We start from the raw sequence: 11,376 nt of genomic DNA on the forward strand, positions 1-11,376 counted from the left end.
ACTATTGGAACATGCTTTTTCTGGTGGTTCTTCTAAAGTTACAGCTCAGATGAAGGTATATTTTTAGTTCTAAGTCTCTCTTACACTCTGCTTCTCCAAACTTTAAATAGTCTCTATGATTCAGACAGCAGGGGATATTTTTGACATATTCTTTGTTATTGCACTCCTGACAGAAGTCACTTAAAAATAAAAGAACAGAGTCATTTGCTCTGTCAGAGGAATGCTTTTGGCCACAGACATGAGGAGCCAAGGGAAAGTGCTCAGTGCTGGTTTTGGGTTTTAGGTGGAATAATGGCTGAGGGGGAATAACTCCAGCTGTGCTGATCAGAGTACAGTTTCTTTGTGTTTCAGAGAACAAAATGTTTCTAATATATTTTACCTTCCAAAAATGCTTGCCATATTATTAGCATTTCCTCTTACAATAAATCTGTCTGTAGAAATGGATGACTAAAAAAATTCATTTAATGCATTTCAGATACGCAAATATCAAACTTACTACTGGATCGAAACTGTGACGCAGTTGTCCCAGTTTTAGGTACTCTTGAGTTCAAAATACCTCTAACTCTGCTTTTCTTTTCAGAAAAACAGTCGAGAGGCAATGGCAGATGAAGGGTTCTTTGATCTGCTGAGTCGATTCCAGAGCAACAGGATGGATGATCAGAGATGCTACTTCCAGGAGAAGAACAGATTCCCGGCTCCTTCAGTGGCAACATCCTCTACTCCACCTAAAACAATGAGAAAATGTAAATTTTTAGAAGTAAAATCCATATCTCACTTCAGTTCCTATCAAATACTATTTTAAAAATGCATTTGCATGCAAAACTTATTATGGAAAGTAACTTATTTCTAGGCTAACTTGTTTTCTTCCTTCTCCCCAGCCCTTTCTACATCTATAGTCTCACCCCACACAGATGAGTTTCTAGACCTACTCGCTAGCTCACAGAGCCGCCGGCTTGATGACCAGCGTGCCAGCTTTAGCAACCTACCTGGACTTCGTCTTAATCAGCACAACAGTCACTCAGTCTTGGGTCACCTCATGGCGAGTAACAACAGGGACCTAGATGATGACTTCTTTGATATATTGGTAAAATGTCAGGTGAGGGTTTTTTTACAATTATTTAGATTCTGAGGTTTGAGAGATTTGATTTACACATCCTGCTGTTCAGTTTCTTCAAGTCAGCACCTTGATTATCATGTGTTTTATGATAACAAATTGATGTGGCAAATGAGGAAGAATACACACAACTAAAAACTAGGGGTTTTTTCTTCAAGTTGCCTTTTTTGTGTTTCTTTTGGGCAAAGGATGCTTAAATCTCATTCTTTGCTATGACAAAGAACTAAACTGAAGGATTTATTTTCAGATACATGGGGAAAAATGGTATGGAAGAACCACTGTAGCAATACTTACACTCCTAACTTAGTAATTTAATTTGAGAAGTTTAACTTGGAAACAGAACTTATAAATTAAATCCTTTTAATAGCCTTAAATCTGAAACCAAAAGTTTTTAGTACTTCTTCACTTATACCATCACTTTTTTTATTATATGTATTCCTGTAACATGCAGCTTTATTGCTTGGTCTGTCTGTAGGGTTCCAGATTGGATGATCAAAGATGTGCTCCTCCCTCATCTGCAAAAGGACCAACTGTACCAGATGAGGATTTCTTCAGCCTGATTTTACGGTCACAAGCTAAGAGAATGGATGAACAAAGAGTCCATTTACCCTCAGCTATAAAGGGCCCAAGTTCTAGCTGAAGAAACAAACAGGCACGTACTGTACAGTAGCATCTTAGGTATCATTTTGTTTGCTGGAAAAACATAATGCCTTCTTACAGAAGACTACAGTTAGTAGTTTTGCCCCCTTTCTAATAATTTTTTGTATGAATAGCAGCAGCATCACATTTGTGACTAGTAGTTATTGCTGCTGCTGCTTGCTGCAGTGTCCGAGACACTGATTACTGTGTATCCTTCTTAAATGCCTCGCGTCTGTGAACATCAGTACATCTTTTCCCCTGTAAAGGTACTGTCATTGCTGAGGTGTGGATTCTACCACTGTCTCGATCCAGTGAAAGACCTAAATTTGTATATTCTTTTTAAAGAAAATTTGAGTTGGTTTTTTTTTTCTGATTTGTACCTCCCTGGAAAAAATCCTGTTTTCTTTTGTACTTTTTTAAAAAGATGAAAAATAACTGAGAAATAGCTTCAGTACTTAAGTCTGTCTTTGCAGAAACAGAGTTTGGAAGAAACAATCATTTTTTATTAATAAAAAAAATGAAATCAAACCCTAGTTTTAGTTCTGTTTAATACAAAAAGAATCTTTTCAAAACATGCTGGGGTTTTGGATAGTATTTGATTAAGTGTTTCCTGTATTACTGAGCTCAGTCAGAAGAATCTGTTAAGAAGATCCACTGAAGCAAGAGCTGCCAGTGCTGTCCTATAGATTGTGTCCAAGAAGTGCCAGGGAATCACAGGGGTGGGAAGTGCTTGGCATGATGTCAGGTAATTCCTGAAGTAATTGAATTTAAAATGCTCTAAAGAGTAAATATATCTATGCTGCTTCTTTCTTCTCCTTCTCTTAATAAGGATTTGCTTGCTGGGGTAGTTCAAGTATAGGGATTTTCAGTTACAAATCTGTGATTTTAACACTAAAGGTGGCCAGCTGTTCAGGTATTTATAAATCAAATGATGTAATTTTTTAATTGAAGTATTATACACCTAAAGAACTATCTATTGTTACTTTTAGCTTCAGAGTAAAATGTCATGGTGAGCATAGTCAAACAGACACAGACTCCAAATAATTCAAACTATGTCACAATTACTGGAAGTTTTTACAGACAGTCACTTGAAGCTGAAAATGAATCCTACTGAAAATAAGACTCATCCTGCTTTTAAGGAGAATTGCCAGAATATTTTTCCAAAAAACATGTGTTACCATCAGCCTATGGTGCTGATCTTTGGTACTTAGTGCTTATCTTCTCTTAAAAAAGATCTGATACAACATCACTCCTTTGGAGTTAGAAGATAATCATTAAGTTGTCCTAAAACTGAGCTGACCTATTTTAAAGAATATAAAAGACAGTCCTGAGACATTTGGACTGTGATTTGGCTTACGTGAGTTACACGAGTATCAGCAGCTTCCTTCAGATCATTTGACAGGTACCTGATGAGACTTATGTTTGCTAGACCAGAGTATCAGTGCTTTCCCACCACTGCGTACATCTAGTTTTTCTCAAAGCTTACTATACAAACTTGATTTCAAACAAGCAGCAATACTCCACAAACCTGTTTTCTTGGGCACTTAAAGTTGTATTATCTTACTTAACACATGGATTTCAAATTACAGAAGTAGTACATATACTTAGTCTCTCCATTTTTAAACCCCCACCTTACAGCTGTGCATGCTAATGACCAAAGAGAAGCTCCCACCAGCGTACTGATGTTCTTTTCTATGTTTGAGAACCCCAGCAGAACTAGCAAGTTTGTGATAACCAGAGATTAGAGAAAACTTACAGCAGAACTTGGGCTTCCTCAGTCTCCCTCCTGTGAGTCATGTGAGCTGCTCTTTGTCTTCTCTTCACGCTGTTCCATTGCAGAATTCCTTTCTTTGAGGTTTTTATTAGAATCACAGTTTTCTTCCACCTCTTGCTCTGCTTTGCCTGTCTGTTTCTGCTGCGCAAGTGCATGTTCTTCAGTACAGTTTTCAGCTGTGGTAGTTTCTAGTCTACAACCTTCAGACTCGGTGCGCAATTTATTCTGTAAAAATTAATAAGAAGCTATTAATCAAGCATTCCAAAGTGACAGGATCTATTGTTTCAGGTGCATCTCGGCTCAAGGGGCAGAACTCCTGCAAAGCATTCCTGGGGAATGGTACATGTAAATTTGCACCATCTAGAGCACAAGGCTGGCTTTAATTTTCTGTAGTGCACAGAACAGTCAGCAGTGCTTTTTTTCCCCTGCCTTTCTTCTGTGGGTAATCACTATTGCCCAGGCTGACAGCACTGCACCAGATACTAAGAAGGAGAAAAAAAATGACTGCTACTGCTGAAAAAAAAGCTGAACCCAGGACACATAAGTACGGATCTCTCAAATAGCTTCTGTTTATAGTAAAGAGTGCTAATTCAGTGGCTTCCTGACACAGCCATTGCAGGGTATTTTTCCAGAACAATACGTGCCCAATACACTTCTACCAAACAGTTCTATAGGGGTACAGGCACATCCTAAACTCCTCTTGTCCCCAGGATTGGGGTTAAGCCTGTTGTTTAAACATGTTCTAGCAGATGACATTGAAATCTACTGTATTTCATCCCCGCTTTAAGAGCACCAGGGCTAACATACACGAGGTTCTGGTTTGTGAGACTCTTCTACTTGCGTATCTTGCTTATTGCCTGTATGCATGACATCAGGACTTCTGCCATTTCCTGGTCTCAGAGGAGCATCTTCCCTGTCATAAGGTCCTCTAGAAACATAAAGAGGCTTCTGTGAATAACAGCCATCTCCTTTACTCCCATCATATTGCCCAAAGTCTATCTTGTCCTGTTGATGGTCAGGGGCAAGAGGGCTTCTCTTCTGAGAAGATGTTAAGGATCTTAAAGCAGACACTGATGATCCTGTACCATAGCAGAAAGCCTGGGGGAGGGAAAAAGAGGAATAAAATGTCAAACATTTGTAGCCTTCAGTTTTCACAGAGAAAGCCAAAGTCAAATATCTGCAAAACACTGAAAGAAAAGCTGCAGAAGAGACAAGCTTGTTGCAGTCTGAGGACATTCACACACCGAGTTCATCCCCGGTGCTACAGTAAAGATGCTGAAGGCTCTAACTTGATGCTGTTGTGTACAAAGCCCCAGTTACACCACTGTGTAATGATACAAAGAAGAAATAGCAACTAAGCTGCAATAAACTGTCATAAAGTCTAAGATTTTAAGTGGTTTAATGCTGTTTTATCCCACTTGGGAAGTGGAGAGATGTGGTTTTTAAATACAGACTTATCTATTCTAGAAAGATTTTGTCACAAAACAGTTAATCTTGTAGAAATGATTTTATCTGTACTATGAAATCTGTTAGTACAAATAAGAAATAATTTAATAGAAAATTATACTTAATATATAAGAAATAAAACTGAGCTTTAAAATAGAAGCTAAATGTATACAAACCAGGACACCCAGAGCCATCATAATTAGCACTGGAATCTGCAGGAAAAAAGGTATCTCCTTCATAAGTGCCTTGATGAATTCACCAATACCTTGTCCTACGTGCTTCAGAGGCTCAGTTACAAAGTTGGTGAAAGTAATTGCCAATGCCTAGAAAAACACAAACAGACAAACAGTTGTTGACACTGATGACAAACAGGAAGGTGAACAGCCCCTATGGGCTGGGCATCTACCATACCTTGGTGGGTGGAACCAGCAAAACAGGATTGACTAATAGAGTTTCGTAGTACTTCTGACAGGGATCATCCTGAAATGTCCATTTACTTCTGAGCCATTCTATAGCCAAAGCAGAGACATGTTTTTACTGGTTTTAAAACATACTTTTATGACACAGCAGTAATACAGAAAATAGCATTTCAATTATAGATGAAAGGAAATCCCTCTTCTAGATACGGTTCAAAGCTTGGGTTTATTTTTGAAAGTCTCTGATTATCATGGCAGTGCAGTTTATCCAGTCATGGGGATGCAGGAAGGAGAGGAAAGGCTGGAAAGAAAGAGACTGAGGTTCTCCCATGTCTTAGGCAAGAAAGTTTCCTTTATTAGATGGAATTAGTCCTAGAAGCCTCAGAAGAAACATAAGCATGTCTTGTCTGTGTGAACTATTATCTAGCACATCTTGACCACAGCCACTGCAATGGAAGTGGTTTTGAATGTTACTACTCATCTGCCAGGCTGCACATAGATCAAAATGTGTATTTTGCTTGCCAGATTTCAAAGGACTCTTTCAGTTGTAAGTCTTATTCCTTAAGGGAACTTTTAAGTTAAAAAACAGTAATTTATGACATCAGTGTTTCTGTAGTTTGATTTCAGTGCCATCTGAACATAAGCCACTGAAATTTGACATAAACAGAGCAATTGTAGGCAGTAAGCTATAAAGGGAAAACCGTAACAAGCACTCATTCAAAGTTCCCATCACTAACCTACCTGCTATAGCACTGGTAACAAGTAACGGCTAATAAAATACTCAGCTTTCTCTGTAAACTAACACCAGTAGAGTACATCGTTACAGATCTTACTGCTAAAGTACATTGTACAGGCCTGGCAGGTGAAGAACCAAAATCTTTTTCTTGAATTCTGCCCTTCTCTCTCCAGTAAATGGTACTGGATGGTACTGGGGGATGGGAGCTCAGAAATATTCACGGCATAAGTTATAAGGAAAGAAGTAACACCATGACATGCTCTGAGCACAGTTTTGTGATCAGCTTTCTTCCAAAGGCCTAAAAAAGAAAGTCTTGAGGAATGGAAAAATAGTAAAGCCACATAATCATAGAATGGGTTGGGTTGAAAAGGACCTTAAAGATCATCTAGTTCCAATGCCACTGCCATGGGCAGGGACACCTTCCACTGGACCAGGTTGTTGAAAGCCCCATCCAACTTGGCCTTGAACATTGCCAGGGATGGGGCAGCCACAACTTTCCTGGGCAACCTGTGCCAGTGTCTCATCACCCTCATAATGAAGAATTTCTTCCTTATATCTAATCTAAACCTACCCTCTGTCAGTTTAGATCATGTATCGCTGAAGAAAATTCAGTGTACTACCCATGAGGAGTTTGCAAGTCTTCTTGGATACTGTTACCGAGTATTTTGCAAACTTAAAATAATGAAGCAAGTATTTACCAATAAGACTTTCCCTCCAGTCGAGCTTCTCAGCACAGACGTTGTCAAACTGCCCCATTTTCGCGATTTCTGCTTGGTGCTGTGCGAAGGCCAGCTGTGGGAGAGCAGGAATTCCTTGTGAAACACGACGCGAGGTGGTGCTGGGTGCAGCACTGCGCCTCAGCTACTGACCTTTGGGGTAACTACCCAGGTCAATCTGTGTGACGGAAAGTCTCATACCTGAACAATTTAACAGAGTTTAACTCTTAAGTACTTCCTGTGAATGGATACGAACTTACCAGGATGGCTACCTCTGAGTTACTCTGCAAATAGAGGCTGAATAACCACAAGACCAAACTTCAATATTCAAAGATACAAGTTCTGGGCAAAAGTATAATCATAGAATAGTCTGGGTTGGAAAGGACCTTAAGATCATCCAGTTCCAACCCCCCTGCTGTGGGCAGGGATGCCTCACACTAGACCATGTCGCCCAAGGCTGTATCCAACCTGGCACATCTGACAGCATCTTGTTCCGTTCAAATGTTTTTGGATTAAAAGCAGAAACCACTCCATGCAATTACTAATTAAAACATCAGGACGTCCTCTTTTTAAGTAATTCCCACTAACAAATACCTGTATTCATTAGTGTTCTGCCTTACAGTTTGCAACTGATAATCAGATAGAAAAATTTAAGTCAAATCATCTGTTGAAACACTCTGACATTCTTCACCAACTCAGTCCAAGTGCTTTTTCACATTCAAGAGCCATCTCACCCTTGGACACCCCACTGCTCCTGGGCCTGACAGGCTGCAGTGACATTCTGATGGCAGAATGTGAGGACCAAGATTTTGGGGCTGGACTACAACCTTGTAACTCAGATTCCACCTCATCAAAACCACCAAACAGTAAACAACCTGATCACCGGTAATGAAGCATTTACCTCTGGTCTGTCACACATTAAATACGGTTTCAGCCAGGCAGTCTTTAGAAACACATACTCCCAACATGTATATGTAAGACTTTTCTACCAAGCTGTGTTAGACAAGTTCACACAGCAGAATCAGTTCCACCACTGCACGAGTCCTGTGCCCTCCTGTGGCAGGACGAAAGCCAGCAGCATTTCTTTTGTTCTTCAAGCCCAATACACCTGTCAATGTCCAAGATGTTCATCCCTTTACTTTGCAGTCAATTACTGCTTTTTATAAACTAACTAACTAAAGGAACTACACAAGCTTAACTCCCTCATAACATTTTAAGCCTAAAAGCCATTAAGATTTCAGAACAACTTACCTTATACAAATAAAGCCAATTCCATGCAAAACTGATGAGAAAACTTATTAATAAAACTCGTTTTAGCTGCACAAACCAGTGAATACGTGTCCAGAGCTCTGTAGCTATTACAATCACAACACAGACTAAGCACAAGAGTATCTGAAAAATAAAACAGAAAAATCATGATGTGGGTTTGGAATTTTCCAGGTTTACTGCCAGTACACAGGAAGGATCTTCCAGCTTTTGCTTTACCAGCACCATTTCATGGAAAAACTGACAGAATTTTTCCATGCTTTCATAGCAGACCAGCAGCTGTACAAGGCAGAAGAGTTTCATGGTGTTACTACCGTCATTCCTACCACAGCCTTACAGCAGAGTTGCTCATTTCTTTCTTGTGGTATTTATTTATTTCTTCCTTACAATATTTATCCCGGCACCTACCATATTTAAAAATGATAACATCGGTGTAACATGTGCCTGGTATGAACCACTAAACCACTCCTGCCAGCTGCTGCAGTTTGGGTAAGAGACAAAGTTACTGTTTGGCTAACAGCAGCAGGACTTCAGTGGAGCCCTTCAGTCCCTTCCCATCCAAGGAGCCTCATAACAAGATTATGCTACTCACAGCTTGCTTTCCTCATTGGGATTCCAGGGACCTCCCTCAGAACTAGACAGGCTACTGTCAAGATTACGTGGGCATAAAGCGTTAGCACATTCTGCATTGTAAACGTTTATGCAGAGAGCTTCAGCTTATTGGAGATCCTCAGCCCAGCATTCTAAATCCATTTTTATAGAACACAACACTGCACAAAGCCATGCTCTCCTCCTCTCCAACACTATATAAATTTTTCCCCCAAAATTCACTAAAACCTCAGACCTGAAAGACCTCAAATACACATTTGTCTCAATATAAATATATTCCAGCTCCTGCAGAGGCCAACAACTTCAGCATCTACTTGAACGAGACAAACCTGGGAAATCTACAATGTACAAGTAGCAGTTTAGGTGCTCAGAAAGCACTGGAGCCTACTAGAGCACCACGGACTCCTGGAGTCTGGTGAGTCACACAACAGGGATACAAAAGACAGGAAAAGAAAAAATTAAAAACCCCACAAAGCTACAAAAAGAAAAGACAACCACAGGAACAAAACCCCTGAATTCCTACTTCAAGTGAATACATCACCTCTGCCTTCAGCTACCATGAAACAAAGAGTGACTCACTCAAAGTACGATGGGAAGAACCACTTCACATGTGGAGTTAAGATGTCAATATTGATTGATCAGACTTGAACAAAGAAACTGGAGAAAACGTAATTTAAAACCCAACAAGACCACAAAAACCCCTTTCTTCTTCTCTTACCAGAAACATATTATAAAGCTCAATTCCAAAAGTGTCTTCAAATCTCCAGTGCCAAGCTTTATAATCATGGTGCTTAAAATTGATCAAAATATCACTAAGTGCATCATCCACAGCACCTGACTGCCACGTTTCCTCCTGCAGAAACCGGAGGATCTCCAAATACGTCTGCTTTGTAAGGATGATCTCAGCGTCATAATGGACATGGTCCACGTTTTCCTCAGGCTGAATTGAAAGCAAAGTAGAACAGTGGTTAAAAGCTGACTATATGTAACTAGAACTACAGATGGAAGCCTGTATCCCTAGGCAAAAACCTGCTTAGGTGCCCTTCGTTCTGCACCAGCACCTTTTTGAAGCAGACTGCAGGATGAAGACATGGGACAGGGAGCACAGTGTGGTTCCAAAACTTCATTCTTCTGAAGTACATAAAACACAAATTCAGTTGGTTTGTGTTCTTTTAACTCTACAGCAACACCCTAAAAAATTGAGTTATCTCACGTGTTATTAAAATTTTAGAACTAATGCTCATGAACAAGTAGTAATTACAAATGTCTGTGTGCCCCCACCATGGCTGGGTAATACAGATAGAAGCTATTAAATAACTGAATTAAGAAATCTTACACTGCTAAGTATAATGTTATTTGTTAGATACTAATTTTGCTTACTGCCAAAAAATCTATTCCTCCACCTCTGAATAGAAAAGAGTATAGAATCATAGAATGGTCTGGGTTGGAAAGGACCTTAAGATCATCTAGTTCCAACCCCCTGAGCTCATCCAGTTCCAACCCCTGCCATGGGCGTTCCAACCTTCCACTAGACCAGGTTGCTCAAGCTCCATCCAACCTGGCCTTGACCACCACCAGGGATGGGGCATTTACCACTTCTGTGGGCAAAAAGACTATTATATTCTTTGATTATATAGCCTGTCTTTATTACATTATTTCTTTATTATATTATTGTCTGTCTTTATTATATATTGTATTTTATTATTGTATTAAGACAATAATAAATAATAATGTAATAAAGACAGACTATATAATCCAAGACAATATAATAAAGAAAGTAGTAACGTGATTCTTCTGTGCCAACTCTAGTAAGTTCCTATTCCAAGATGTTTAACAAGGTAGAGTCTGAAAGAAAGGCCACCTAAAAGGTCTACAACAAACCAACAAAGATCTGGTTCTTTCCAGTTTAGCAACCATTAACGTGAACTGAACAGGGTATGACCATAGCCGCATCCCAGCAACAGATACTGAGATGCAGACTCTGAAGTCACATAGTCTTCCTCCGGATGCTTTACAGATCAAATGCAACTGTCCCTCCTGAGCAAACACTGCTAACTAACAACAACACGGATGCACACACTTGTATCCTCTCTTCCTTCGCAATTCAGTTCCCTTCATTCTCATTTAAAGTATGCCAGAATAATAAATCATTACTTGGTAACTGAGAAACACCCAAAGCAGTAATATGAATCCTGGTTAATTTTTTAATGCCAGTTCAAATACTCACTAGGCCAAGTTTTCCAGCTTCATTTAAAATCTTATTTAAGTACCGCTTAAAAATGTAAAAGCTTCTGCTTTCGCGGGATTTGGCAATCCTCTTCTCACAGTCTGCAACCTGCAAGGTGAAGACACGTTTACTCACTTCTTGCTCAAACAGGCTTGTTCACAGAAGAAAAAAAACCCCAACCAACACATGGTAACTCAGCATTAAAAGAGGCACATTAAATCAGCAACAATCCCATGATTTGTACACCACACAAAAAGTGGAAGCAGTTGCTGAAATACTACTTCCCATGGGTCTGGCCAGTACTGGAGATCTCGGATCTGCTAATGATATGGTTTGAATACCAACCTCAGCAAGACTAACGGGAAAAATAAAAATACATCTGGATTTCCTTAAGTTTTGAGTTTACATCGGGGGGGGGGGGGGGGGGGGAGGC

The 11,376-nt window shown here is 39.7% G+C and overlaps 2 protein-coding genes across 2 annotated transcripts in view; one reads left to right on the top strand and one right to left on the bottom strand.

The window, feature by feature from the left end:
* Positions 1-1,993, top strand: part of GPSM2 (G-protein signaling modulator 2) — a 16,669-nt gene extending 14,676 nt beyond the window's left edge. The window contains exons 12-14 of the mRNA XM_010024256.1: positions 581-743; positions 879-1,096; positions 1,590-1,993. Of these exons, the coding sequence (XP_010022558.1) occupies positions 581-743; positions 879-1,096; positions 1,590-1,754 (546 nt within the window). The 3' untranslated portion in view covers positions 1,755-1,993. The remainder of the gene's footprint in view (positions 1-580; positions 744-878; positions 1,097-1,589) is intronic.
* A 1,534-nt stretch (positions 1,994-3,527) lies between these two features.
* The window catches only part of CLCC1 (chloride channel CLIC-like 1), a 10,386-nt gene continuing 2,537 nt past the window's right edge, over positions 3,528-11,376 (bottom strand). The window contains exons 3-10 of the mRNA XM_010024257.1: positions 10,944-11,051; positions 9,435-9,656; positions 8,093-8,233; positions 6,824-6,917; positions 5,385-5,482; positions 5,150-5,296; positions 4,335-4,625; positions 3,528-3,752 (exon numbers count right to left, since the gene is read on the bottom strand). Of these exons, the coding sequence (XP_010022559.1) occupies positions 3,528-3,752; positions 4,335-4,625; positions 5,150-5,296; positions 5,385-5,482; positions 6,824-6,917; positions 8,093-8,233; positions 9,435-9,656; positions 10,944-11,051 (1,326 nt within the window). The remainder of the gene's footprint in view (positions 3,753-4,334; positions 4,626-5,149; positions 5,297-5,384; positions 5,483-6,823; positions 6,918-8,092; positions 8,234-9,434; positions 9,657-10,943; positions 11,052-11,376) is intronic.

This window comes from Nestor notabilis, unplaced genomic scaffold (assembly GCF_000696875.1).
Source record: "Nestor notabilis isolate BGI_N333 unplaced genomic scaffold, ASM69687v1 scaffold29201, whole genome shotgun sequence".
NCBI classification, from domain to species: Eukaryota; Metazoa; Chordata; class Aves; order Psittaciformes; family Psittacidae; genus Nestor; species Nestor notabilis.